The sequence below is a fragment of the Hippocampus comes genome, unplaced genomic scaffold (assembly GCF_001891065.2).
Source record: "Hippocampus comes isolate QL1 unplaced genomic scaffold, H_comes_QL1_v1.1 scaffold14, whole genome shotgun sequence".
Lineage (NCBI taxonomy): Eukaryota > Metazoa > Chordata > Actinopteri > Syngnathiformes > Syngnathidae > Hippocampus > Hippocampus comes.
In genome coordinates, this window is record NW_017805839.1 from 82522 (window position 1) to 110349 (window position 27828).

The 27828-nt window shown below is 43.8% G+C and overlaps 1 protein-coding gene across 9 annotated transcripts in view; it reads right to left on the reverse strand.

The window, feature by feature from the left end:
• prdm16 (PR domain containing 16) overlaps positions 1–27828 on the reverse strand; it is a 217717-nt gene that overhangs the window by 23367 nt on the left and 166522 nt on the right. For all 9 annotated transcript variants that reach the window (XM_019887927.1, XM_019887923.1, XM_019887924.1 and 6 more), the window contains one exon: positions 2233–2373. In XM_019887927.1, coding sequence (XP_019743486.1) covers positions 2233–2373 — 141 coding nt within the window. The remainder of the gene's footprint in view (positions 1–2232; positions 2374–27828) is intronic.

The following is a 27828-nucleotide window of genomic DNA, read 5'->3' on the forward strand; positions in this document are numbered from 1 at the left end:
AAGGGCGGCGAGGCACGAGGAGGAGCCGGCTATGCAGGCGGGGATTAGGAAACAAATAAGAGTGGAGTGACAGGAATGTCGAAACGCACAGGAGAGTTTTATGGCGGCATTTGGCTCCTGTCGTATGACTGTCATGTCGCACGTCACGTTGTCTGACGTCATTCGAGGGCGAGTTTCACTTCTCTTTGGCCCTATGGATACATTTACATTCTGTTCGCTCATTCTAACACACGACACATAAATCATTTACCTGTTTGGGAAATTCATTCATTATTATCGCTAAAACGGGGTATGCACAAATCGATGCCACTGTCCGATCAGGGGTTGCCCACATGAGTCAAGCGTATGACTTGTTTGGTACAATTTTTATGATGGATGCCCTTTCGGACACAAACCATCACCAACAAAGTATAATCGGGCCCAAATTGATCATTCACCAGCCGATTCTTGGACGTCTCTGAAAGAGTGTTCTTCGTGCTTTTTCCTGTGTTGAATGCTTTTTCCTCCCCCATCGGCTCTAAAAATGAAAAAGGTCAACAATTGTCAATGTGAAGCCTGTTTAATATCCCCCCCCCCCCCATTGCAAATGTTGGCATCTGTGCTCAACAATGAGTTTAGTTTAGCGAAACAACAGACTCTGTGATTGTGTCTGGTTGTGTTGAGTGTTATGTGTCTCCCAAGTCAACTATCCATCTATAAATGCATCCGTTTTCTTATCCGCTGAGCCTCACAAGGGCTGCGGGAGTGCTGGAGCCGATCCCAGCCGCCTTCGGGCAGTAGGCGTGGTACACCCTGAACCGGTTGCCAGCCAATCGCAGGGCACACAGAGACGAACAACCATCCACGCTCACAATCACACCTCGGGACAATTTGGAGTGTTCCATTGACCTGCAACACATGTTTTTGGAATGTGGGAGGAAACCGGAGTACCCGGAGAAAACCCATGCAGGCATGGGGAGAACATGCAAACTCCACACAGGAAGGCCGAGGCCTGCAACCTCTGCACTGTGAGGCCGTCGTGCTAACCAGTCGACCACTGTGCTGCCTCCAAGTCATTTACCACAGTTGAAATAAATTCAACCACTGCAAGGTAGTTACCGAACAAGTTAAAAGTTAGCCTAGCTTCTTCTATTTCTTCTTCTTCTGCTTCTTCCTCAACGACTTATGGAAGTAAACATGGTGGTGTGTAACAGTACCGGGTTCAATTCCAGCTCAGGCCTCCATGTGTGGAGTTTGCATGTTCTCTCCAGGCCTGTATGGGTTTTCTCCGGGTTTTCCAGTTTCCTCCCACATTCCAAAAACATGCACGGCAGGCTGATTGGACACTCTAAATTGTCCCGAGGTGTGAGTGTGCGCGTGGACGGTTGTTCTGAAAAATGGATGGATGGATGGATGGAACTGTACTGTCACTCTTTGAACTATATGATAACAAATCAGATACGTGTCTCATATTGGAAAAAAAAAAAACAAACAAAAATTGGAATTGAGCTGCAATACGAATGTCGCCTTGTTTCAAGCCTTGGTAAGTGATCAGTTTCAGAAGTTTACCACAAGGTCTGTATGCCACCATTAAACCGTTGATGGTCAAAGCTGATTAGCTCATCAACAAGTTGGATCGGATCAAGTTCAGATCGCTTTCTCACCGGTTTCAGAAGTTTACGACATGGTCTTAAACCGTTGATGGTCAAAGCTGATTCGCTCATCAACTAGTTGGATCGGATCAAGTTCAGATCGCTTTCTCACCACAAAGGAGCCCCACCAACTTTGTTTAGAATAGCAGCAGAGTTTTGTTGGAGGAAGGAAATGAACTCAAGTTTGATCAAAACAGACCTAAGTGAACTCCAGAGAATGGAAGACAAATATCGGGTCGATCACAAACCCTGACCGATTCGTGATTGGCTCAAAAGACACCAGCCCACCTTTGGGTGTATTCCCAAAGTTTTATAAGTCCGATGAATGCCGGGCTGTTCTTGAAGCTTTGTTGCGTGTGTCACTTCCTAATAACCCTGGCAACCGGCCCAGTGACAGCCACACAATAGAACCATTCCTTTGTCATGACAGGCCAACATGTTTTGCAGCCACAATGGCAAACACACAAAAGATGGAGGAACCCGCTAATCACTCTGAGTGGATGGGAAACAGGAAAGCAAAGCGGCATTGGCTGTCGTGGGACAAAGACAACGCAAACAATGTGTCTCTTATGTGGACTGCGAATCCAAGCGGGACACTCACCTGGTCTCCAGTGAGGTGGCAGGCGGCGAGATTCTGCTCCTGAAACGAAGGGGCGGAGCGGACATACTTGAGCCAGCTGTTGCCGGGGCTGTCCGGGCCTGCGTCCAGAGCAAACTTGATGTTGCCCATGTCGTCCACCACCTGTTTAGGAGCAAGGGGTCCAGTTTTAGAAACGCAGAAATTGACGACGCACCGATCCAGTTCACTCCGTGACAAAAGCTGTTTAAAGTTGGCTTCAATCGGGAGGAAGTTGATCAAGTTTCAAATGTAGATGTCGGCTAATCATTTTGAGATCGGTCACCTTATAAATTCAGAAGCAGAAACAGGCCAGCTAACCTTGTCATGCCTGACATGGTGAGAGGAGGCAAGAGTTGACGAACGGTAGCTTCTTTGACTTGTCAAAAGACGCTCTTTGGCACATATTGATCACCTTTTGTAACCTCACCCACCCCCCAGAGACGCGGAGGGAGGGATTCACGTTTCACAGAGAATGACAGCAGATGGAGGTACGTAGCAACAAGTGGATGGAAAAAGGAAGGCTTTTTATTCAGCAAGGAAGGAGGTGATCATGGATCGTTTCTCGTCTTTCAAAGTCATCTGAAAACTCATTTTTCTTCTTTGGCTATTGACTCAGCAAGATTTTTAGTTTGACTCTTTTTGTGCTTTCTACTGTCTTCGTTATTCACTTATCGTTTCATTGTTTGTTGTCGAATGATTTATTTTTGCTCCACGTCCGGCACTTTGTATATACGGCGGTGGTTGCTTTCAAGTGCTTTTTAAATACAGCTGAGTTAAAAATTGGAATCTGACATTGAACCGTGGTAGCAGGAGATCCAAGGTGCCACATATCCGAGTGTACTTTGGAACTCAAACAACAACAACGGTGGACCGCAGAGCAGTTCTTGTTCCTCTGCTGACAAATCAGAATCTCACATCTAAGATGACGACAGGTGTTAAAATGATATCAGATCGGAACTGGCAGGACAAGGAGTTGGTGCACATCGCGCGTGCTGTTTTCTTCACAAAGCACCATCACCAACTCCCGGCACATGACAAATCCGTGTGATGAGAATTGTTTGACAACGCTGTCGTGTGTAGATGAGACATATCAAAAACGAAAAAGTGGGGGTGGGGGGGTGGACGGGGGGGACCGCCAACCCATTTGCTTCCTTAAACTTTCCACGCTCATCCAGTCCACCAAGCCAGGATTGACACTCCAATTTCACCCCCCTGCGCTGCATGTAATCCCACGCCTGTTTGTATCCTCCAGAGAAAACGAGCCTGACACGGAGCGACCGGGCTAATTACGACTCCCAATCAGACCGGCTCAGCGATGGCCTCGGGTGAGCGTGACGCCTCTCATGGTGGCGAGGAGAAAGACATCGAGGTGCAACGGAGAAGAACCAACAAGCCGCTTGACGTTTTTAGCTGCATGCACAGTTCATGAACTCAGAGAACTGGCCGTGTTTTCCAAAGCCAGCTTTTATTTTTTCCAGCTCGTAAAGTGTGAACGATCATGTTCTTGTTGTGTGGGTGAAAGGGATGCAGGTGTGGAGTTTGGAAGGTAAACATGTAAAGTGTCTGGTTGGAGGTGTGAGAGAACTGGTGCGTGGGCGCTTATCCAGATACACACAATAGAAGGTGTGCATAGTTTTGAGTTGAGGTGTGAGCACGAGAGCCAAACAATTAATCCAATTCAAATTTTCAAATCGCAAAGGCTGCAAATTTGGAGGAAAAAAAACAAAAACAATAATCAGCTGCTTCATTTTAGTGAGTCAGTCGGGTTTACTTGATATGTGATAAAGCCGCAGATATGTTTGCATTATTGTCATAATCTGATTGAAGACTTCCTGATTTATGTTTATGCCACACTTATTTGGTAGAATTGCTCCAAGTCAACGCTTTAACGACTGCAAGTCAAAGTGTTGTGAAAATTAACAGTTCCAACTGAAGCAGATCAACTGTATCTGATAAACTGGAGCTGATAAACTTAATCTCGAAGCGCAAAAGATTGATGTATAATAAATCTGGCATTGTTCATTGTGGCACAGATGAATGGATTACTTGTTTCTTAAATAATACATGGAAAGACCACCTTGAAAAAAAAAATCATGACAAGGTATTCTTACTATAATAAAGTGGTGCCTTGAGAGTTTCATTGATTCCAAGACCACATTTGTATCTCAAATCCTCTTTCCCCACTGAAATGAATGGAAATACAATTAAACTGTTCCAACCCCAGAAAAACACACATATATATATCTATATATATATCTATATATATATATATATCTATATCTATCTATCTATCTATCTATCTATCTATCTATCTATCTATCTATATATATATATATATATATATATATATATGTGTGTGTGTGTGTGTGTTTTATATATATATAAACTGAAAGTGAAGCGCGCTCGGTCTCCCAAAACCACCAAGCCATTCACACCCACCAATACTTCTTAATACGGTCTCCCTAATATTCTTCAGATTTATATAAACATATGTACACACACACACACTCACAGAGAGAGAGAGAGAGAGAGAGAGAGAGAGAGAGAGAGAGTTTGTGGCATGACAGGTATTCCTCTTGTTTATAGGGAAGCTAAAAAATAAATGCCTGAACATAGGTGGAGTCACAGTTTTTTTTTTTTTTTTTTGGGTGAAAGGGCGTGGCAAGTTCGACATGCTAGCAGAACTTTCACATGCTTACTGAGCATGTTGCAGTTGATATGCACTTCCAGAGGCTTCCACCCCTCTCACTACATTTCACGATGCACCCGAGGGTCTGATGGCGGGCTTAATGAGCAGCAGGCCTGTGTGTTGTTGTAAGTGTACAAGTGCGCGTATGTTGTTGAGGAGGCCGCCTCACACCCTGTCTCCGGGTGCAAGGCTGATTTATAAGGCTTCAAATGAGGTGCAACAGAGAGGGAGAGCCAGAACAAGCCCACAGCTGATTGTTTGTTTATTTACCTTTTCCGTTTCATTTTTCTTGCCCCCCCCCCCCTGCCCCCATCCTCACGTGTCGTATGGGAGAACAATGCAGGATGCAATATGTCACGTGAAATGCAGACCGTTTTCTGGATTTATTTCTGTTCTCACATTGAGAGTTTATGAAGAGGCAAACCATTTTCACAAACATTAATAATGAGAATAAAGAAAAAAAAAAACAATGCTTTCGGGAGCAACCTACAAATTTTAGAGTACGCGTGAAAACATGTTTAAGCACTTTTTTTTCTCGCTTGCCATGATTTTCACGTCTGCTTTTCCATTTCAGCTCAAACACTACATATATAATTTTACCAAGATTTAATTTCTTCTCCATACACAGATAAGCATGGAGAAAAAAAAATCTGTAAATGTTTTTCTCAATTAGCATCTACAACTGTGATGATATCATTGCATTAAAGTGACTGGTGTATTTTTCCCTCTCAAAAGATTTGAATCTTCGAGGCAATCAAAGCAGCGACTTGCACGTTTCTACCGAATCCTATGCCACTGCTTGCGTTCTCAAAACTGATGCCAAAATACGTTTAAGGCATAGCTTAGAGTGTACTCATCGTTGATTGAGCAGCATTCGAAGGAACGAGCGCGAGCACCAAAAGAGTCCCGGAGGTTAAGTGTGAAAAGAGAAACGTGTTGGAGTGGACAGGATGCAGAGCAAACTCCACAGGAAGCTCTGATAAGAGCACGACACTCCTCTTGCTCCTCGCCTCACAAAGGGGAACCTTTGACAGCTCGGGACCTTTAATGGATGTCTCGACATGCCCTCTCCTTCGCCGGCTACGTGTGACGGATGTGAGAGGCGTGAGGGGGGGGGGTGAATTAGAAGAGGAAAGTTGCTTGTAAGGCCGGGCGCCGGTGACAAGGTGCATATTATTTTCACTTTGACTGAGAGCACAAAATGGAAATGCTGCCTGACGGTGATTGCGGTTCCAATGCAAGGTGGAGATAGAAGCACTTTGCTTTGTTACAGTGTTCCGGGTGTGCTTACAGTCTATTTGTATTGACTAAAGACATGGTGATTTTTATCCATACAATAGACGGGGAGCAATGGATGCTTTCTTTATGATTGCAGGCCACAACTTCAGGTCGCTCTTCACAATTGAATGACGTTAAATCAAAGCGCAGTAAGAGTTGAAATGTATTTTACGGGTGCGATTTAACAGTCTACTCATCATTGTGGTTTATATTTGCTGTATAGAATTGTGCTTATTTAAATCAAAAGCACTGTCGAAAAAATTGGGCCACATAATGCCACTGCAAAATTAAGCAACAACAAGAAAAACAGTGCTGTCAATGGTACCCTCTTCCCAACCAGCCAAAGTGCAAAACAAATCCATTGAACGCAATCCAAATCTTGCTAGGCACAGACCTAAAAGCAGTAGTAAGCATTGGCAATGTCTGTACTGGATGTCTAAATGCATGCACTTCCACTTGAAGCAGTTAGGGGGCGCCCTCACATGAGAGATGAAAAACAGACTTGGAAATTGCGGCTTTCTACCGTTGCACGTGGAGTTGCTGAAAATATTATAAAAAGGGTAGACATACAAGAATCACACACACACACACACACACACACACACCGCTGATGGCCGAGTGGAGAGAGCCAGTCGTGGAAGTGGAGCGGTGACAGTGACAGATTGAGTGGCTGTGGAGTGGACTGCAGTGCTGGTTGTTAGAGGTGTTGCAAATTAAGGTGTGGGACGACTAACAAGGAATAACGAAGTGTGTGTGAGAAAGTGTGTATCCTTTCAGGAAAAGTGTCTCATTCCAGTTGGGAGGCCCCCTTAACAGACACACGCGTGCGCGCGCACACACACACACACATTCGCAGACTAATAAAAAGTGTGACAGAGTACAGATCCCCACATCCTCTGATCTATACATTAGTGTGTGTGTGTGTGTGTGTGTGTGTGTGTGTGTGTGTGTGTGTGTGTGTGTGTGTGTGTGTGTTTGTGTGTGAGTTAGAGATGACCCTACCCTGACACGTTACTCAACAGTCTAAATAAATGTGCTTTAAAACAGGATATTACTATACTATCGGTGGGTATAGACAAAATTACATTTTTAAAATTCATTTAAAAATTTTCTCTCATTTTCGGCAGAGTGAGGTTTGTAAATTCAGGATAAAATGCAAGTCATGTATTTTCATTGGAAAAAAAAAAGGTTTTTACTTGTTGTGCCATATAAGTGCCACATAAATAAAAATGTACAGTACTGTATTGTAGAACAAATACTTACTTTTCGGTCCTGCAATACTGAGAGGGGACAATGACTCAAAGAACTGGAGAGCATATGGTGCATATTGTCTGTATTCGTGTGTGTCTGTCATGGCATATTCCGTGTGCTGTGATAGTACACCTACGTTGCCCACATCTGGCAGTCTATTGACAACTAAAGAGGAATCCGGCCGTAAATCCCCCCTCACACACACACACGGGCACACTTAAATAGCGACACCGTCTATACAAGCTAAAAACGCGGCATCGTGTGTGTGCTCGTACATGGATAAATATTCGTGTGTCGTGCACAGTATGAGTGATGCGTCTGATGGTGATTGAAAGCGTGTTAAATGTGAGCCTTTTTACCTGGCTGTCGAGTAGCTACAGTGACATAATTAAAAAGCAGGCTGCCAGGGCCAGGGCCCTGGGCCTTGTAAAAAGCCATCTGGGCAGCGTGTGTGTGCGTGTGAAAATATTGCGCGTGTCAGAATGCAGCTCGGCTTACTAATGACCCAACTTGCTTCCCTTAAATTAGCACTCATAGCTATGCAGCTATCATTTGCGGTGCGTGTTTGTGTGTGTGAGTGAGCGCCTGTTCCCCGTCCATTGTGCTTTCCACCCCAACGAGGCTTCCAGCCGCAGACTGGTCATACCTTTAACAATAGCGCTCAGCTTTGATACACCCATCAGAATTGAATTGAGAACTAGGTGTATTATTGTGGCTGCACTTTGTCAGGGGAGCAAGTGTTCTGCATCGCACTGAGCGCTTATCGCAGTACAGCAACATAAGAGTGAGTCACCGACGGCGTCAATTCTTATCTTTGGAACGGTGGAAAATGTGAGCTTCAGTATTGGATTGCTTTTGGGATAGTTGAGTTGATGATTTGGATGCCCGGTGTATAATTATAGCAAGATGCCGTAATTAGCATCAGCTACTTAAACGTGGTACGCGTGTCTGGTCGACCATTATTTTTAATGCAACATTCAGTTTGTCATTGCTGTACGATTTTGTACAATTATGATGGATATTGTTACGGCAACAAGTACTTGAATTGCATCATCGTTTTTTTTTCAGTATCAACAGATGAGGCCGACTTTTGAAATTCCATCCCCCAAAACTATGGCGCTAATAATAAAGCAGAGACGACTAAGAGAATTAAATTAGCAACCGGGCCAAATCGGCGCATGTCCAAGTAACTTGAAACAGGAAGTGTGCTTGCTGTGAAAAGGGACATGCAGTGAGTTTTAAGGCTGGGGCCTCATTAATGTAATGGCCGTGTGTTATTTACAGCCTCTTATTAAAAGCCTGGGTGAGTGTGTGTGTGTGTGTGTGTGTGTGTGTGTGTGTGTGTGTGTGTGTGTGTGTGTGTGTGTGTGTGTGTGTGTGTGTGTGTGTGTCGAATGACTGTGTGTGAGTGTGCTCGTGTGTATTCCACCCGGAATGTTTTGTGTGCAGGTGATACGTTCAAAGTAAATGCAACAGTTTTATTGGCATGCAGCCTTTTTTTTTTTTTTTTTTTTACAAGCTCAGCTTTATTATATGTATTTATGACAATTAGTGAGGAGATATATTGGCTCATTACAGCCAAGCAGGTGCTGGCTAAATGAGGAGATATATGAACAGTACATTGGGGTCATACACACTGTGCCCCTGAGAGTCCCCGCCCACTTTTCTTTCTTTCTTTCTTTCTTTCATTTTAGTTTTTTTTAACACAATGCACTCTTGCGACGTTCAATACGGCCGCATGTGTGTTACTTATGATGATTGCTAACAGGCCCGAGACAACAAAGTGCGTCAAAATGTTTCAACATAGATTAGGAGGGAAAAAAAACACAGTTGGCTGTTTAATGCTGGGTGAGAACACACAGTGGCAAACAGCTGTTTGTGGGTGACAGGAACTAATGTTTGATGGTGCAGCTGAGTTTGTTTACATGTATACACTCGCACTCGCACACGCACACGCACACACACACACACACACACACACACACACACACACACACACACAAACTGTAGCTTCACTATGATTTAACTGGTTATTTCCATTCCGGTGTAAATGCAGAGGGTGGTATTTCCCCATTCAGTTTGCAGGCTTGTTTGGCACAACTGAGACTTTTGTGTCCCGCATAAGCGCGATACCCGCTGGATGGTTTGTTGTAAGCGCAGTCGACGGCTTGTTTGCCAAATGGCACTCCAGAACTCAATGCACTCAAACTGAGAAGGAAATGTTTGACTCGTTTGGGACAGGAAAGTAATTCACTTCCTCAGTAATTTTCAGAACACTTTAGTTCAGTAAGACATGTTTTTTTTGTGGGCAGGAGGGCAGCAAATACAAGACAATGTAAATAGAAAAAAAATCTTTGTTAGACTGTGGAATTAAAAGCTTAGCATTAAAGAATTATGAGGCAGCATTGGCATATGCTATTATTCAATTAGTCTGTATTATCTATATCTTTTTATATATACATATAAAATATTAAATATGTAAGTTTTACCAAAAGATAATAATAATAATAATAATAATAATAATAATAATAATACATTTTATTTATAAGTGCCTTTCAAAACACTCAAGGACACTTTACAATTAAGAACAAGAACAATAAAACCACAGACAAAATTATAAATAAGAAAATAAGAGATGGATTTAAACTAAATTTTCAGTGGTGTAACATGACATTGCCACTTCATCATGAAAGAATATATATATATTTTTTTTTAAATAATAAAACAAAACAAACTATCCATGACAACTTTCTCATCCAGATAGTGGGAAAACTAAATATTAATTTCCTGAGCGCAAACAGAGCAAGTAAATCTCTCAAAGGTAGTCCGCGCATGCCAAGAATAATGTCAACTAATAATGAGTGGAGGAAGCCTGCACTCAGCGGCGACACAACTTGATCTGCACTCTATCGACTGACATCGGAAGTGAAACACAAAATAGGGACAATTCCTGGAACTGGGCAAATACAAATAGGGAAGTCGTGCTGGCCACACATTTGAAAGCATGTAACGCTATCAATTATTTATTAACACCCGAATAAAGGAAGACTTCCTTCAATAACATTTACTTTCATGATACAATGGACAGCGCCGACGAGAGAATGAAAAAGAGAACGGGAGTCATAAAGAGCCTGACACGACCAGTCTTGAAATCCAAAGCAGACAAGTTGTTTCCAAGACTCCCCCCCCCCCACCCATTTGCATGTCAGTTGCTGTTCAGCATCAAACCAAAATTGCTCTTAACAAGCTCAAGTATCTCATTGCTCGTATTGCCGAGAAGGAGACTGACAGAAAACAGTCATCTTCTTGAAATGCCATTTGCAGAGAACTGGGACAAAGACGAAACCAAATCTTGGAGGTGGGCAGCATTTCAATCTGGAGCAAGAGGACTCCGAGTCAAACTTGATGACCATTTATCAGATTGCAGAAGGCCTTTTTGTCCAAAATTGTACCAAAACTTGTCGCCCCCCCAATAGGACACTTCCTGTTATAAAGATGGATGTTTAACCAACTGAATCGATAAATCGTTCTTTTGGGGTCACGTTGATTTTTATTTTTATTTTTTCCCCCCCTCCTGAACGGTTTCCATAGCCTGCGGACTTTTTACATGGAGAGCACGGCGGTGGAGCTCGTATAGCCTGCAGACTTTTTACATGGAGAGCACGGCGGTGGAGCTCGTTTCCTCAAACTCCCGCTCAGAAACAGCCAATTTTTAAATGAATCATTTCACATTGTTTTGCATCTGCGACGGAAGTAGCTCGCTGAAAAGCAATCGCGTCAAATCGATTGCGTTAAACATTGTCAGTGATTTGGTACCCTAATATGTTGCAAAAGCAGTCGCTATCCACACATTGATCCTCTTGAGTGGTGGTAGCAGCTGTTATGATAAACTGCGTACAATTTGGACTGCGACATATCAAGACGCATTACACACAACGGCAGGGTTCATTCCCCCCCCCCCCACGATCGCTTTTCACCAGAAGACTTTAAGCACGTCCGCAAGTTCACTCAACATTACAGCAGCAGCTTTGTTTGGAATTCGGAGTACCTTGCATACATGTTATGTCCAGTGACAGTTTTGCAGTTACATAATCCCAAAGGGAATATTTTGGTTTATTGACGTTAAATTGTTGAACACTTTAACCCCGAACAGGGACAGCGGTTACTATAGTAGACGGCTTATCATGTTATCAGGTTACGGGTTATCGTTATTGGTGCCTGAAAGGGTTAACTGAATTATTAAAAGGTACTATGGCTTGTGCTTCAAGGTCCTCTTCCGACACATTTGTAGCAATGGTATTGCCATTTGATTTTATTTTTATTGAAGTGTGGGCTTAAAAAAAAAAAAAAAAAAATCAGAAGAGTGATTTTTGGTGGAAAAAAAGGAAATCATGCATTTTATTTTATGTCATGAGCCTTAATTTTGTCATAAAACTTGCCACATTTGGGATTGTTAAGGTAAGAAACCAAAATGAACTAAAAAAAAAAAAATCTTGCGACAACACATGCTCATGTGTTTTTAACAGCCAGAGTAATAAAACAATAATAAATATCATAATAATAAAAATAAAATAAAATAGCAGTGGTGAGCAGTATGTCAGTACCAATGGAAGGTCCGTCATTTCGTCACTGATGGACTCGCTGATCGGTGGAATAAATACCGATGAAAGTACCGCCATTACCCAAAAAGCAAAGAAGACCTTCGGCAAATAATGTTTGTGTGTTTGTGTGTGTGTGTGTGTGTATGTGTAAAATGGTCCAAACTTTTTGTGAATTGACTGTTACTCTTTTAAACCTTTTTTTTTTTTTTTTTAACTGACGATGCTAAAATAGCGGCGACGAACTGTAATTTGCTGAAGACATGGTTGAAATAATAATGACGGAGTGATGGCTCGATGACAGACGGACTACGTTGGCCTGGAATAACGACGGACTGATGATGACGGACTGGCCGGCTGGCAGCTGTCAAATGATGGACGGGCACAATTCAAAATCGATAGGTCGCTATGGTCGGAACCCCCCCCGAACTGTTATTTTTCAACAGATTTCCAGCGAAAGCGTGTATCAGACACACAGAACAAACTCACAGAATGCATTTTTAGCCCAAAATGGTACGAAAGCCTTCAGCAGAAGTTACGCTCGCCTAAGCGTCATCTCGGAGCATGCTTTGTAAACGTTGTTTTTGCTTCATGTTCAAAACCGGGTCGATCGACTCTTTTTCTTTTTTTTTTTTTTCCGTAAGTGTCAAGACGATCGACTTCCTCAACGCCTCACATCCTGGCCTCTCCGACTGCTTACCTGTTGAGAAAAGCCAGGTTTTGTCACAGTTTGGGTGTGTTTGGTTCTGCTTCTGCCCAGTAGCATTAGCAGCAGCCGAGGAGACGAACACGACGTTAGGAGACGTGTGTCTCTTCTCCACTTGGATTGCATAAATATCTGGCAATTCTCTCTGGTGTGCGTGTGTGTGTGTGTTCTCTTGCGTCGCGCTGGCCTACCTGAGCTCAACATGAGACTGACAGAAGCCAGGACAGAAGGCCTAATAGAGCTTTTCTCATTCCCAAGTGCCAGTGAGAAGGAAATGGGCCATTTCACTGTTGTGTAAACCATTGTTTCATTTCCACACTTCTCCACGCTCCCTTTCTCCTCTCTGTTATTGCTCCGGGTTCTGGCCCGTGTTCAAGTGTGAACACAATACAGCTATTGAGAGCCCCGACTCACACCTTCTCGGTCAAAGCCAGGCCTTCGTGACACTTTTAGCCGGCACATCTCGCCATGCGAAATGACTTCCTTGCCTTGACGTCCCGTACTTCATTTTTCGGTGCTTTCTTTTTGACGGGAGAATTAAACACACAGCCCAACTCAGACTCTGGAGGGCCCAACGTGCAAGTGATGGATCCTGCTTGATGACCTGCCCGAGGAGGCCCGCGCAGTCAACCTTTAATTGAGAACGCTCATCTCCCCTTCCCCTAAGTGAGGGAGGGAGGAAATGATAGAACAGGCTCAGAGTATTAGAATGTGTGTGTTGAAGAAGCCTTCAGCCATGTGGTTTGTGTTAGAACTCACATGAAGAGTGTGTCAGTGGGTCCGGGACCTGGCTGATGGCTATCAATCCACGCTTTAATGGATGACAGGATATATCGGGCAGGGCTGGATAACGGTCCCACGAAGTGAAGCTAACAGCTAAGCGAGTGCATTTGCATACTGTTTTTTTTTTCTTCTGCTGTCGATTGTATTAACTGCTTCAAAGTTTGAAACGAGGCACGTTGATGAATATAGCAACTATAATTACAGTACCTGCAATATTAGCTTGTTTGGGATTTGTGACTTGATGACAAAAACCACTTAGCATCTCGTAGATTCTTAAGTTTGACATGATAACACACATAAAAAGTAGGTAATTACAATTGCTTGAAAAAAAAATCTGTCATATATCGCAATTTAACGGTTGCTCTTGTGTGAACAATAGAAACCTTGAGTCTTTTTTTTTTCCAGGTTCCTCACAAAAAAGAGAGATCGATCAGTCATTCATTAATAATTAATCTGCAGTCATATGCACACACTAAAGTCTTAGTTTGCGAGGTGGAAAAAAAACGCGTGGGGTGGAGCCTGCCGACAGAGAGTGATAAATGAAGAGGAGGAGCAGCTGTTGACACAAGCCTTCTCCTCCATGTCACACAAGAGATAACTGGACTGCCAGTGTTTACACACACCAGTGGTAGTGTCATCAATCACACACAAATTGGTCAGCGCTCTCTCTCTGTCTCACTCTCTCTCTCTCTCTCTCTCTCTCTCTCTCTCTCTCACTCTTGCAAAATGATGGGGAGGGAGGATTACTGAGGGGGCGACAACATATTGCCTTATTATTGCGACAAGCATGTCAGATAACATCCTATTCTTCACGGCTCATCTCTTTCTCAGACACAGAAACACGCATTCAGACACACGCGCTTGTATGCGGTTGGACTTGCTGCCGCCTGTAAACTGCACTCAGAGCCATTTCACCGAGTGTAGACAATGGCTTGCTTGCTACTTGCCTTGTGATATTCATGGGGAATTGCATTCAACTGAAATCGCTGTTGTGTACAGTAAACCGGCTGTCTGACGAAAACAGGATGCGATGTAGTTAACACTCGACAGCACCATATTATGTGTTACATATTGCCGACTCAGCATTCATTGCAGCATGGTCATCCTGGACCAGTGCTCATTTCTCGTTTTCTTGTTCATTCTAGTTTTTTCCTTGCGCTCTTGGGGGGGGGTTAAATCAGATGATGTGGTTTGGCTTGAAATAATGATGGGCTGACCATGACGGATGGGTGACCGGCTTGCTGACCAATGACGGACCGGCAAATTCTGCCAATTCACATATGAGTGCAGACCGGTGGCTCTGAGAGAAGGAGGTCTGCGCCGCTGTGGGAGTGATCACGGCCAATACAACCAGTTCCTGTCATTCTCTTGAAAATGCAATGTGCCACTCGTGCACTTACAGTCTCAACATGACCGGACTCTTTTTTTATACATTGGGGGGAGGCGTGACATAGGGGAAAGCGCAACACAGATGACAGTTTAGCAACTGGAATAGTGGTGTAGTGAACTGATGTCGTAGCTCATGATGAAAGAATCCTTTTTATAGACTCAATAAGGGTTTTGATAAAATACAGACAGAGGCACAGCCCTATCCTTTCTCATAAAACCTCAAACTGCCGTCAGGGTCTAAAAATCCATCGACAATCCCAGGGACATAAAAAACAATGGCATGCACGCTGTAATTTCATGAATAATGCTGTCATTAAAAGTTACTTCTTGACCAAAGGGAAGAAAAAAAGTGGAAAATAAGGACGTTTGGAGTGGTTGTACCCTCCCAGTGCTCACATTAGAACTGAAGGTATGATTTGACTTCCAGTTGATGGAGAATGCTTCCCATAAAGGAACACAATCAGCAATAATTGGCCAATCGACATCAGGAGCAATCACTATTATAAAGCTCACATGGTGAGACTGATGAATCGAGTCAGGACAAGCAGTGACACTATGGCACCCATTTGATAATTTCCCTCCCGTGGCAAGCTCACAGTACAGTATTTGCTGTAAAGGCATCTAGTGTTCAAAAGCGGGAGGAAATATGCACTGATCTGTTTCTTTGAATTGTCATAACGATGAAATGACGAATTCAAAGGCGCCTCGAGCCTTTTCACAGGCTGTGATGCAATGTCTCCTTTGTCCGGAAGCTGCTTTGATTGAACATAAACGCAATGAAATCCATGTTTGCACTGGGAAAATAAATCAACGCACATGCGAGGATGGAATCTAACTAGGCTTGATCAATAACACTGAGGATGTTTACGTACGTCGCTGCAGTTCATCACTACAACACTTGGTAGACATTAGCATCATTTTGAGCTTTTAATTTGGAACCGCTTCCTTGTGGGTTTTGTTTTTGGCCGCGTTTTAAAGCTATATGCAGTTAGGCACTCATTCGTGACTGCGTTTGTGTACCTTTTCCGGTCGGTGTACCTATCTTAACGTGTATTGTTAGTTATACTAATCACTGCAAACAGCACAATGGATCTTTTTCGCCCAGAGAGTCATATTCACAATGACCTCCCCGTGAGCTGGAGCTCAGAGGTCCTGGGGGGTATTTAGGAGGTAAACATGTTGACTGCACCTCCAACCCACCATGCCACCATCCATTTACTTGCCCACACATGGCAATTAGGGGGAGCCGCTTGCTAATTTGGGGTTGGCGCATAGATGCAAATGAGGGGCAAACAAAAGAATCAGCTGATGGATGACAAGAAACGGTGGCGGCGAAGGCACCATGAGGGGATACTTAGCACCACGCCGCTAATTAAAAAGCCCGAACACGGAAAGCACTGAGGTAACTCATTAGCTGCAGCCTAAATGAAACCACATGGCTGTGGTGTGGGCTAATGCTCAATAGTTTTAGAAGAAGGAACGCGACAAAGAAAATAACACATACACAAAAAAACAAAACAAAATGATTGATATGGGCTTTATGCTAAACCGAGTGGTCCACCCGTGCCAAATTAGCTCAGTTGCACGGGCCCTCTGTGCTATTACCCATTAGCTTCGCGCAAAAGGGCTAGCACCCCGAAGAAAGGCTACTCATACGTGTGGCAATTAAAGCTATCACGGGATAAACAACATCTTGGCTGATGGAGGGACTGCAGGAATGATTACAGAGCCAGTGTATTGTTGAGGTGGGGCGGCCGGCGATATTGATCTGCGGCAATGCAGTGCAGCAATGGGAGAGTGGCACCCGCTGAGTGTCTGAGGCTTTGCTAGGAAATGAACAGATATGCACACACACTCATCCTAATGAACACACACGCGCGTTGTAGAGTGCATTTGTGTGTGTGTGTGTGTGTGTGTGTGTGTGTGTGTGTCCAGTTTGTCATTGCTGTACGATTTTGTCCAATTATGATGGACATTGTTACGGTAACAAGTACTTGAATTGTATCATAGCTTTTTTTTCCCAGTATCAACAGATGAGGCCGACTTTTGAAATTCCACAGCATGCATCGTCACGGTTGTTGCCCTGTTGCCCTTTGGAGAACGCAACCCTCTCCTAACATTTACTTTATCATCTCACAATAAAGCCTCCAGACGCACGCCTTTTCCCCACTGAAGCGGACCAAGAAGAGAAAAGCAGCAAGGACAAATGGCTGCTGTGGGATCAATGGTGCAAAAAATTGTTTTTATTGAATGCCTGGCATATCCTGAAGACACAGATAAGAATATGGGCAGGGGGGCGGAGGGGTCTTGTGTGTGTTTGGGTGTAGGTGAGAATGGTTGGTTGACTGCGCAACTAAATGAGATTATTGATGTTACATCTTGAAGTTAATGGCTGACTTTTGAGCGTGGGTTTGCTGATGTGAGAAAACGACATTTGGATCATGACCTGAGATGTCCCTGAGTGTGTATTTGTGTGTGTGTGAGAGAGAGAGAGAGAGAGAGAGAGAGAGAGAGAGAGAGAGAGAGAGAGAGAGAGAGATAGAGCTTGCTTTATCCTCACAAGGGTCACGGGGGGGGGGGGGTGCTGGAGCCTATCCCAGCTGTCTTGGGGCAGTAGGCAGGGGACACCCTGAACCGGTTGCCAGCCAATCGTAGGGCACACAGAGACGAACAACCATCCGCGCTCACACTCACACCTTGTGACAATTTAGAGTGTTCAATTTAGCCTGCCATGGATGCTTTTGGAACGTGGGAGGAAACCGGAGTACCCGGAGAAAACCCACGCAGGCCCGGGGAGAACATGCAAACTCCACACAGGAAAGCGGGAGCCGGGATCGAACCCACGACCTCTGCATGGTGAGGTCGACGCGCTAACCACTGGATGACAGCTTTCCCATTGCTGTCTAAATGGTTAAAAAAATGGTATACTGTAAAAACAGAGGGCATATTGCATCTTTTAAATGTTCGGTCTGGCCAAGTGCAAGAATAGAGCAGTGTAGCATTGTTTGTGCTCTATCACTCAAGGTGTGGTAAAGAAGTTGGACGACATCGCCATTTCCTGGTCTGCCATGTATATTCCAGCATTTGCGTTTGTTTTTCTAGGTGACTGTATATGTTAAATTTTTTTCACATTGTCATTGAAATTTGAAAAAAATGGCAAAAAAACCCTGTTCCAATATTAGGAGTCTCTTGGTTTATTAACATACCCTGAAAACACACACGCACATTGGCCTCGTGTCACATTTGTGAAACAAGGTGTTCGAGTTACAGTCTGTCCGATGATGCCATATTTTCTAATATGAGTCTATACATTGAGCCCCCCTGGTTTAATTCAGACCTCAACCTGAGTCAAGAGCGTTAATAAAACATTCAGTGAGACCTAACAGAGGCATGCTTTCACCTTTGGAGGCTCATTTGAAAACATCTAAATCCAACGTCTTTCCATTTTAAAGCCAAAAGATCCTTAATTCCCTTTGAGGACATGGCTCCAGGAAAAAAAAAAAGGTTTAGATAGAGATACACAGATGAATGACGGTGCTGTGTGTGCTTGAATGTGTTTCTGTGTGTTTTTTAGTGAGTGTATTCCAATCGTTGATGACTCTAAGTGCCAAGGTAAGTGATGCTCGCAAACTGTGTGAAATGGGAGCTCATCCGCAGGATGTGTGTTGCTGTGTGTCTCACGAATGCGTGTGTCCACTCACAAAGACACATTGAGGAGCCTCACGGCCAAGGAGCGACTTGGGCTCCATGATGAGAGTCAGACATCTCATCTCATTCACAAAGCAAACATTCCAACTTTGCCGTGCTTTTCAACACTTTCCACTAATTCTGCTCATTCGCAGCGCACATCATCTTCATAAGCAAACAGCACTCCGCTGGAGGAAAAGCTCTCTCTTACTTAACCTTCCCAAAAATCAACTTTTTCCAATTGAGTGTGCCAAACGGACCCGTAGATCAGTCAGTATTTTAATGGCGACCAACATCCTCTCTTTTGGGTCCAACTGGCACACACCAACAGATATGGAATGCATCACGACTTGATATGGCCGACATGAATATGTTTCATTTTGATAGAATTAAAATGACGTCTAAGTTGCCATAAAGCTCAGTGTGCTGGGGGGGGAAAAAAAAATGTGATCATCGATTAGTTGACTGTCGATTGTGTGGAAGCGCAAGTTCTTGAAGCAATTGAGGACAAATGACTCAATGCTGATTTGGTCTCAAATAATTTAATGAGCTAAGGGAAGTTGCACCAAGTCCGAGCAGACCACCATGACGGCTCAACTGCGCTAGGCAAAATTATTCTATCCTAATACAAGACTAGAATAGTGATGCCAGGTCAGTTTTACGATTCCAATAACAGATCGAAGAAGCCAAACAATGAATTCATTCAGCGATTTTTTTTTTTCTTTTCGACCCACAGTTGATCAAAGACGTCAGTTACTCCTTTTTCCAAAGATGTACTATCGCTTTAATTAGAGACTTATATACCTACAGTAAAATACCTAAAAACCAACACGAATGTTGCATGGCACAACGGCACAACTCACAAATCATGCACTGCTAAAACTTCTGCGTTCTCAAAAGTAACCCAAATTGGGTGAAATCGATACCCACCGAGCGATTCGTCCACCACCAACATTTTTAAGATGGATAAATTAACTTGACTTCAAATTCGGCACACAATTATCCAAAATGGTGACCAGCTTCAGATTTTCAGCCCCACCGAATCAGATCACCAGCTCAATTTAAAGTCAAAGTAGAAATAATGACCGTATTTCCCACACTGTAAGGCGCTTCAGAGTATGAGGCGCACCTTCAATGAATGGCTTATATTAGAACTATTTTCCTATATAGGGCGCACCACATTATAAGGCACATAGAATGCATGCACTAGATGAAGCTTACTCTAAAGGGAATACAATACAATACAATACAATACAATACAATACAATACAATACAATACAGCTTTATTTATATTGAGCTTTCACAACCGCCGCAGCTGTAACAAAGCGCTTCACAAAACATTTAATATACTACAACCAAGAAATTAGAATATTGATCCATATATAAGGTGCATCGGATTATAAGGCGCACTATTGTCTTTTGAGAAAATTGAATGTTTTTAGATGCGCCACACAGTGCGGAAAATACGGTAACTCAAAACTGGGTAAAAAAATAACCCAATCTGTTCAAAATTCACAGGTACCCAGCGAAAACAATCCAGCAATTGTAGTGGATTCTAACAATTGCATACCGACCGGCCACATCATTCGGAGTAGTCTGTTAGGTGTCTGTGATGTAATATCGAGACATATTTGGAGGAATGGCAGCATAATGTACGAGTGGTGAGCACGTCTGCCTCACATTTCTGAGGTTTGAGTGTTGGTTGGCTCAGTCCTTTCTGTATGGAGTTTGCATATTTTCCCAGTGTCTCAGGCTTTGCTGGGTGAAAGGTTTGAAAAAGACTCCAGATCACCTGTGCCCCAAATGACGATAAAGTATCGAAAATGGATGGATGAATATCCGGAGGAAAATATTGAAGCCTCAATAAGATGGTTGTCTTCAAAGGATCAAAAAGTGAGGAGAAATTTGAGGTGAGATTAAAGGGCTCCAGCCAGGCTGAAGGGGATGACACCTTCGAGCCAGATTTTACTGATTGCTACTTTATTTGACAGTATTGAGGTGAGGGCCAAGTCAGAACTCCCAACATTTGTTGCTTTCTCTCCATACCTCTTGAAAGCTGTGTGTGTGTGTGTGTGTGTGTGTGTGTGTGTGTGTGTGTGTGTGTGTGTGTTCTATTGTGAATACATCGAATAACCGCGCTGCCACTCAATGAATCAGCGGCATTGTGTGGATAGTGAAAATCAATAGTTGCACGCAGAGGTACCTGAGGTCTCACACACTTCATCTGTCATGAGCGCTCGGTACGTCAATGAGCGCCATGCATTTCAGTCAATCTTTTGAGGTTGTTTCTAATGGTACGAAAGCTTCATTTTAGTTGCATGATTTCTATGGTTGATAATTCACACCTTGGCAAATTTTGTGACCGGGAGCAATTTTATGCTGCATAACTTTCCCTCCCTCATCTCCGGGCACTGTCGCCGCTAAACCTTCTCTGTTACGCTTGCTTCAATTTGGTGCTCTCTTATCAGATGCGCAGATGGTTTGGAGTTTCAAATCGACTTCGCTCCCCGCGATACTCCTTTGCTCCATGGGTATTCAGACCTCCTTCCTGTGCTTGGAAAGTCAAGCTTCCCTTTAGAATACCCTGTGCTCTTATCTGGGAGACCCCACGACCCCGCAGTCGCGGCAGCAGCCGTTGGGAGACAAAGGACACCACAGGGCCCTTGGGAGAAGGACGAGTGGACCCAAGCGTGTGCATGTGTGTGTGTGTGTGTGTGTGTGTGTGTGTGTGTGTGTGTGTGTGTGTGTGTGTGTGTGTGTGTACGGTCGGCTCTATTAGTGGAGTCTATTTATTGTCCAACTGTCTAAACACTCGTGACAACATTATTGCACCTGTTGCTGCCACAATATCGCTGCATTTTGTGCGAAAATTACACAGGCATAAGTACAGTATCTATCGATATATATTTCTCTCTATGTGTGTATGTGTGTGTATATGTATATATATATATATATATATATATATATATAAAAGAGCTGTCAAACGATTAAAATATTTAATCTGATTCGATTAAAATCTGATTAAAAACGCAACTGTCATAATTAACTCAAATTAACTCATAATTAATCAGGATTACTCACACATTTTTTATCGTTTCTGAATTTCCTTTTATATTTTTTTGTCCTCTTTTTTTCCAGTTTTAATGCTCTCATCAACATGGAATCATGGATCAGTTTTCTATGTGCAAAATGCAAATATTTACTGATAAAAATGTAATCACGTTAAAATTGATTTAAATTAATGCAGATAATAACGCGCTAAACTAGAGAGTATTGATCAATTTAGGAGCAACCAGCTGATGCTCCTGAAAAAAGAAACAATTGAGAATTGAGGTGGGGGGAGGGGGGTGGAATTGTTTTCGGGTAGCAGAAAGAAGAATTGTCCAGTCGCTGTCGATGTACATCAGCCGTCTAGTGCTGTATGTCCAAGGGTCCAAGACGAATGCCCCTTGAAATGGTTTGGTGCACCTTGAGAAACAATCACCGGCATGGCGTGGGGGAGGGGCAAGTTTTTGCTGGTTGATAAACAAGGTCGTGTGGAAGACTTTTGGGTGCTCACTGAAATTTTTGGGTTGAACCGGCTGGGTAGCGGAGGGAGGGGGGGCGTGAATGCCCCCCCCAACCCCCAACAGACACACACACACACACACACACACACACACACACACACACACACACACACACACACATCTGTCAACCAGTTTTTGTGAGACAAGTGTGTCAAGAAATCTCACAGCGAAAAACTAAAAATTTGTTTACCGTATGCCCTAAAAACGAGCTTTGCGTATGCCCATTTATGGTCACACATTAGACAATGCTGAGATGGACAGAAAGACAAGGCCTCGTCTCAGGGTTGCTGTTGCTGAGCTTATTTATAGAAATGATCATTCAGCATGTAATGCGGTGAAGGCCCGCTATTATGTTTCAGCAGAGGAATGACATCTCATCAAAACAGCGGGACAGACACATGACTTTATCCCCCCACCCCAAAAAACTTCTCTTCATTTGTCCCCTTTCAGATATCCAAGGCCGGTTCAAGGCTGGGTCTCTCCCTTCATCATGGGAATGATTTCATTGCTGCAGACATACTGTAACTATCTGGCTGAAATATATCGACTGCGTTTTTACTCCTTGGTTTATATTTGGACAATTACTATCCATCGTGCCAAGATGAAGCCTTGAAATGAATGGAAGAGCAAATAAATGCAGAGACAAGGCACCACACAGGAAGGATTGGACATGAGAACTTCTTGCCGCTCGCTTGTCCTTTCATACCCCCTTCAATCCAGCTCATTGTTCGCAAGCATTTTGACCACAATAACTCCAATCTTGATGAACCATTTTCCATGCACTTTCCTGAATAATTTCATCCTTAATATGGACTTTATACAGACATTTTGCACAATTGTACATTTTTAATGACAAAAAAGGTTTAGGGAAGTAAACTCCTTTTCTGATCCAGTATGATTCTGTCCCAGTGCCATCTAACACCTTTTGGGCTAAATCGGAACAGTCCCATTCTAATGCTATACAATGCAAATATTTGCATGCACTTGAACACGCTACGTCCTCGCAAAAAAAAAAAAAAATTAATCACGTGAGCACAGATCCCCTTGGCATCACTGATTTGACTGATAGGTGAGACTGACAACATGATCGCCATCCAAATAACCAGAAAGTTTGTTACTGAAGCCTGCAGATCCGTCAGGCAGCCGGGACGCCACTACTGATTATGCTGACATGTTTGTAGAGGGGCACCGAGACTCAAGGCACGCATACTAGCGTACGCACGCAATGAATATGTGCATGAAGAGTATGCAGAGTGAGTTTACATTCGTTCAATCAGGACGTAGTCACAATGAATTGACACGGTGAACATCCAATTGTGGGCGACAGTAGCTAAACTCTGGGAACAGTCTTTCATCTAAACACTAACGGTTCCCAGTCTGCTCGGCTATTAGCCCCGGGGCCACAAGATCCGCTGTTAATGGCTGAAATAAATGGCTACCCAATCACGGGGGGCGCACTGTGGACGTTATCATCCTTGGTGTGTGTGTGTGTGTGTGTAGGGGGATGGACAGATAGAGAGAGAAAGAGAGAGAGAGAGAGAGAAAGAAAACAAAAAAATTCAAAGGCTGAAATGACAGATTTACTTGGCCCCTTAAATGCACCATGCAGACCAGACTGCTATACAGTATGTAAAGCCTTAATTTATTTTTTTTGAAGGACAGGAGGTCCCTGTGTGTGTGTGTGTGTGTGTGTGTGTGTGTGTGTGTGTGTGGATGCAACAGCGAGCCATCAGGAATTTTGGGAAAAATATGTAAATTTTCCCAAACAGCCGATGGATTTCTGGGCCAGTGCTGGTTGACACGGCCGCCCGCATAGATTCTTTTTTCTTTTTTTTTTTACATTGTCCTGACTATTTATATTCTTTAGGATCGATGTTTTGAAATACAGTAAAGCGCCCCCCCCCCCCGACAACATCTTCTGATTCTTCTGATTATAATCCAGTGACATGTGTCAAGTAAAACACAGATCAACCCAAAAAACAAAAAAAAAAAAATCATAAGACGAATGGTGCCTGAAGGTCACCCATGACCATGGGCAGGATAAGCGTTGGCGAATAAATGGAATGACATATTGTATTTTTATTTTTTTTCAAACCAATTTGCAATGCATTATTTTCATGCTCATTTTTCATCCCCACATTTTCCATCCAGTGTGCATATTGTTTGTTTTCCGTGTTAAACTTAGCAGTCCCAACATAGACGCTGCTTCCATCCAGCGGTCCACTTAATTCATTTCCTCACTTATGCAGTTATAGGACCACCACATCCTCCCCTGCAAAGCCCACCTTGCGGCCTGCTGCGCATGCCTCGCACAAACAACATCCATGCAGACTTTTACAGAGTTCTCGCATGCTAACACGATGCGATGAGGGAACCTGGCAGCACTCACAGCAAGGAGGCAAGCTACACATTATGAAAGTTGGGAGGACATGCGCAAGAAGAATTGGATGGTACAAAAAGAAATAAATAAAGGTGAAGGAGATTCTCAGATTTTGGAGGGCATTATTTAGGTTATTAAAAAATGGGATATTCAAGTTTTTCCCTCTGTGATTTAGGGAAGTGTAAGATTTTTTTTCCCCCTGGGATGCATCTGGAATGTGTCTTATCTCTGAATTTTGACCAAATGCTTCTTCGGAATTCCTATGCTTTGTCTGATCATGCTGTTTGAATTTGAAAATCATCTCAGCCCTTCCTCTTTGAATGGCTACTTTCACCGTCCACTCTTCTTTCGGCAGAAAACTTGGCGCACAGCATTTTCGTGCAATCTCGGCTCCTATGTGCTGATCCAAGCAGAACACTTGCACTTGGTTTTCGACGGCCGGCTCATGCGCAGCCATATTCGGACGCGCGGTGCTCTGGGTCGGTCGATGACGCGCCGCACACTGCTGAGTGAAGTCGAAAGACTTTCACAGTTCGCCGCAGACAGGCGATTGTCGGGAAAGATGCCATCGACGATTGCGCGGCACTGATGTCGAGAATCACCTCGGGTGTGTGTTTTTGCATGCCAGTTTCTTGAAGCCGCTCTGCAGTGGCCAGCAATATTGCGCTAGCAAGTAAAAATATTGTACAGTACTTTTGATTCGGCATGGCCAAAGACCATCACAGTTTAAGGGGAACTTGCTAAAGGAGCCATTTGAGTGGAATTATAATGATGAGCCAGCAGCTCGATGAGAGAAGGAGAAAAGAGAATTCAGATTGTCTGAAAATGACAGAAACAGCAGCATTTCATCCCAGAGGAAGACGATCCTCCTTGGAAACATCTGTGAGGTCCACTGGCTCAACTTTCTTGCTCGCCCACTGCGACCCTGCTCCACTTGCGTCTGTGTTCATGGATTGCGTGTGTGTTTGTGTGTAGTCTGATCTTCCTCATCTTGGTGCCCCTTTAACCCAGAAATCACCTGGACGAGCCTCCCTTCCTGAGCGTGGTATATCATTCCAGATTAAAAAAAAAAAAAAAATCCAAACAAACTCATACTGAGGATTGTTTGCCCATTTTCCTTTTGGTGACCTTTGAACTTTCTTTTTGACCACTTCCAGCATATTCCTCGCGCATGTTTGGTGAGGTAAGGGGATACTCGCGCCCGCTATCAGTTTACGGCCGCTGCGGTCTGCAGAATAGCGTGTTTGTCCTCGGCTCACTTCGCTACCATTTTCCCACCCAAAGTACACGGTGGCAAACTCGCACTTTGCTTAAAACGCGCATTCTCCAGACCCGATTATTTTCCTACAGGTTACTTCTGCCTAACACACGTGAGAGCTTGTGTGTTTGGATTAATTACCAGGGCCGGCGTGTCTGTTTGTGTGCGAGGAGGTGCGAACGCGAGGCTGGGTTTATTGAAAACCGCCATCCCTCGGATAAACATACAAGCACTGACAAGATTCTCCCCAAAAAAGGAGGAACAAGGTGTCACGGGAGATATCGGAGAAAATAATCATCTGGGTTCAGAGGTGAGCAAGAGAGGGAGCGTGCGGACGAACTGAGAAAACAACATGAGAGGAAAATAAACGGCAGGTGTTTGAGGAGGTTTCGAGTAGCGGCTCGCAAAAAAAAAAAAAATGGGAAACGGAGGTGGAATTCCACATTCTTGGGAAACAAACGAGTGTCTGGGTTACTTTGGAGCACCGCAGCAGACGGGAAGAAAAAAATGTCAACCTTTCTCTATTGCTATGCTACTCGACCCTTTTGCTTGGAAAAACACAGCGAAGGCTAATTCAATAAATATCTTCTGCTTGAACAAGAGGGCGCTCGCTCCGACTGCAGTCTCGGAACTTGGGAAGAAGCGCGCCTCCGCAAACTGGTGGAGGTTGGCTGGATTTGGTGCAAAATGAGGCCCTTGTGGCTGGTGCAAAGCGAGGTCATGTGACATGGGCCCTGCAAATGGGAGCAGTAGCCCCGCCTCCTCGTTTGTCCAAATGAGGTGTGCTAAAGAACAGAATCAGAGTCACTTGGATGGCTACGGTCTTGCAGCCTGGAGCCCATGGCGTCAATCAACCGCAATGTGTTCAATCTCAGCCAACCTTTGCTTTGTTTGGGATTTTCTAATCCCTCAAAAACGCTGCTTGAGGTGAGTTTTGATGAGGTACAACGTATTCTCACGTGACGTCATGTGTGACGATGGTTGGACCGCTCTTTTTTTTTTTTTCCTGAGAATTTTGCAACCTCTTTGGCATTCGACTTCAGAGATGCCGTTCTGATTTTTTTTTTTTTTCCCCCCAAACGTCATTGAACGGCCACATGGAAAGAAAGTAACATGGCTGTTTCTAAACTTTGTGAAACCAGCCCCGGTAAGAAACCGTATTAAAAATAGGAATAACTCGCAAACCACAGATTTGTCGGGAGAGAAAATTCCTTGACATTCCCACAGGCGACGCATGTAGACGGAAAAAAAAAAAAAAAAGTCACTTCCCTCGCAGCCACGCTTGTTAAAGCCACAAAAACGACTGCCATACCTGCTCCCCCCCATACTGAAAATACGAGCGCGCCAAAGATAAACCTTTTATTCTCGCCACCAGGCAAAAGCTTATTTCTTCCCTCTTTAGAACAGCCACCGCGAAAATACAACATTGATACTGGAGTATGATGTCCAACAGCTGTGTGTGAGACTTTGTGAGAGAGAGAGAGAGAGAGAGAGAGAGAGAGAGAGAGAGAGAGAGAGAGACTGGCATTTCTGTGGTGGACCTTTAAACAAGAGCCAAGTGGAACCAAGGCAGGCTTGGCGTTGGAATTTTGAGTCCAACCACTGGCTTCCTCCTTAGAGTTATTGACAAATCACTTCTGGCACCTGCTTTGGACAACAAGGAGAACGAAGCAGTTCCTGGCCAGACATCGAGTATTCAGACAGTGAAACACAAAGATGAAAAGGCAATGGCCAATGACTTGCAGCATCTGGCCTTGCATCTCTCCTTTTTATATTTTTTATTTTTTTTAAGGAGGTCACAGTGTGTGTGTGTGTGTGTGTGTGTGTGTGTGTGTGTGTGTGTGTGTGTGTGTGTGTGTGTGTTTTCCAGGCCCATGTCCAGAAACATTGTCCTACAAGTGTTCCCACTACAAGATTAGATTCTTTAGGCTCACTTCCAATTATTATTGGCAGTCAAAATTTTCAACATTTTACCCCATTGCCCCCCCA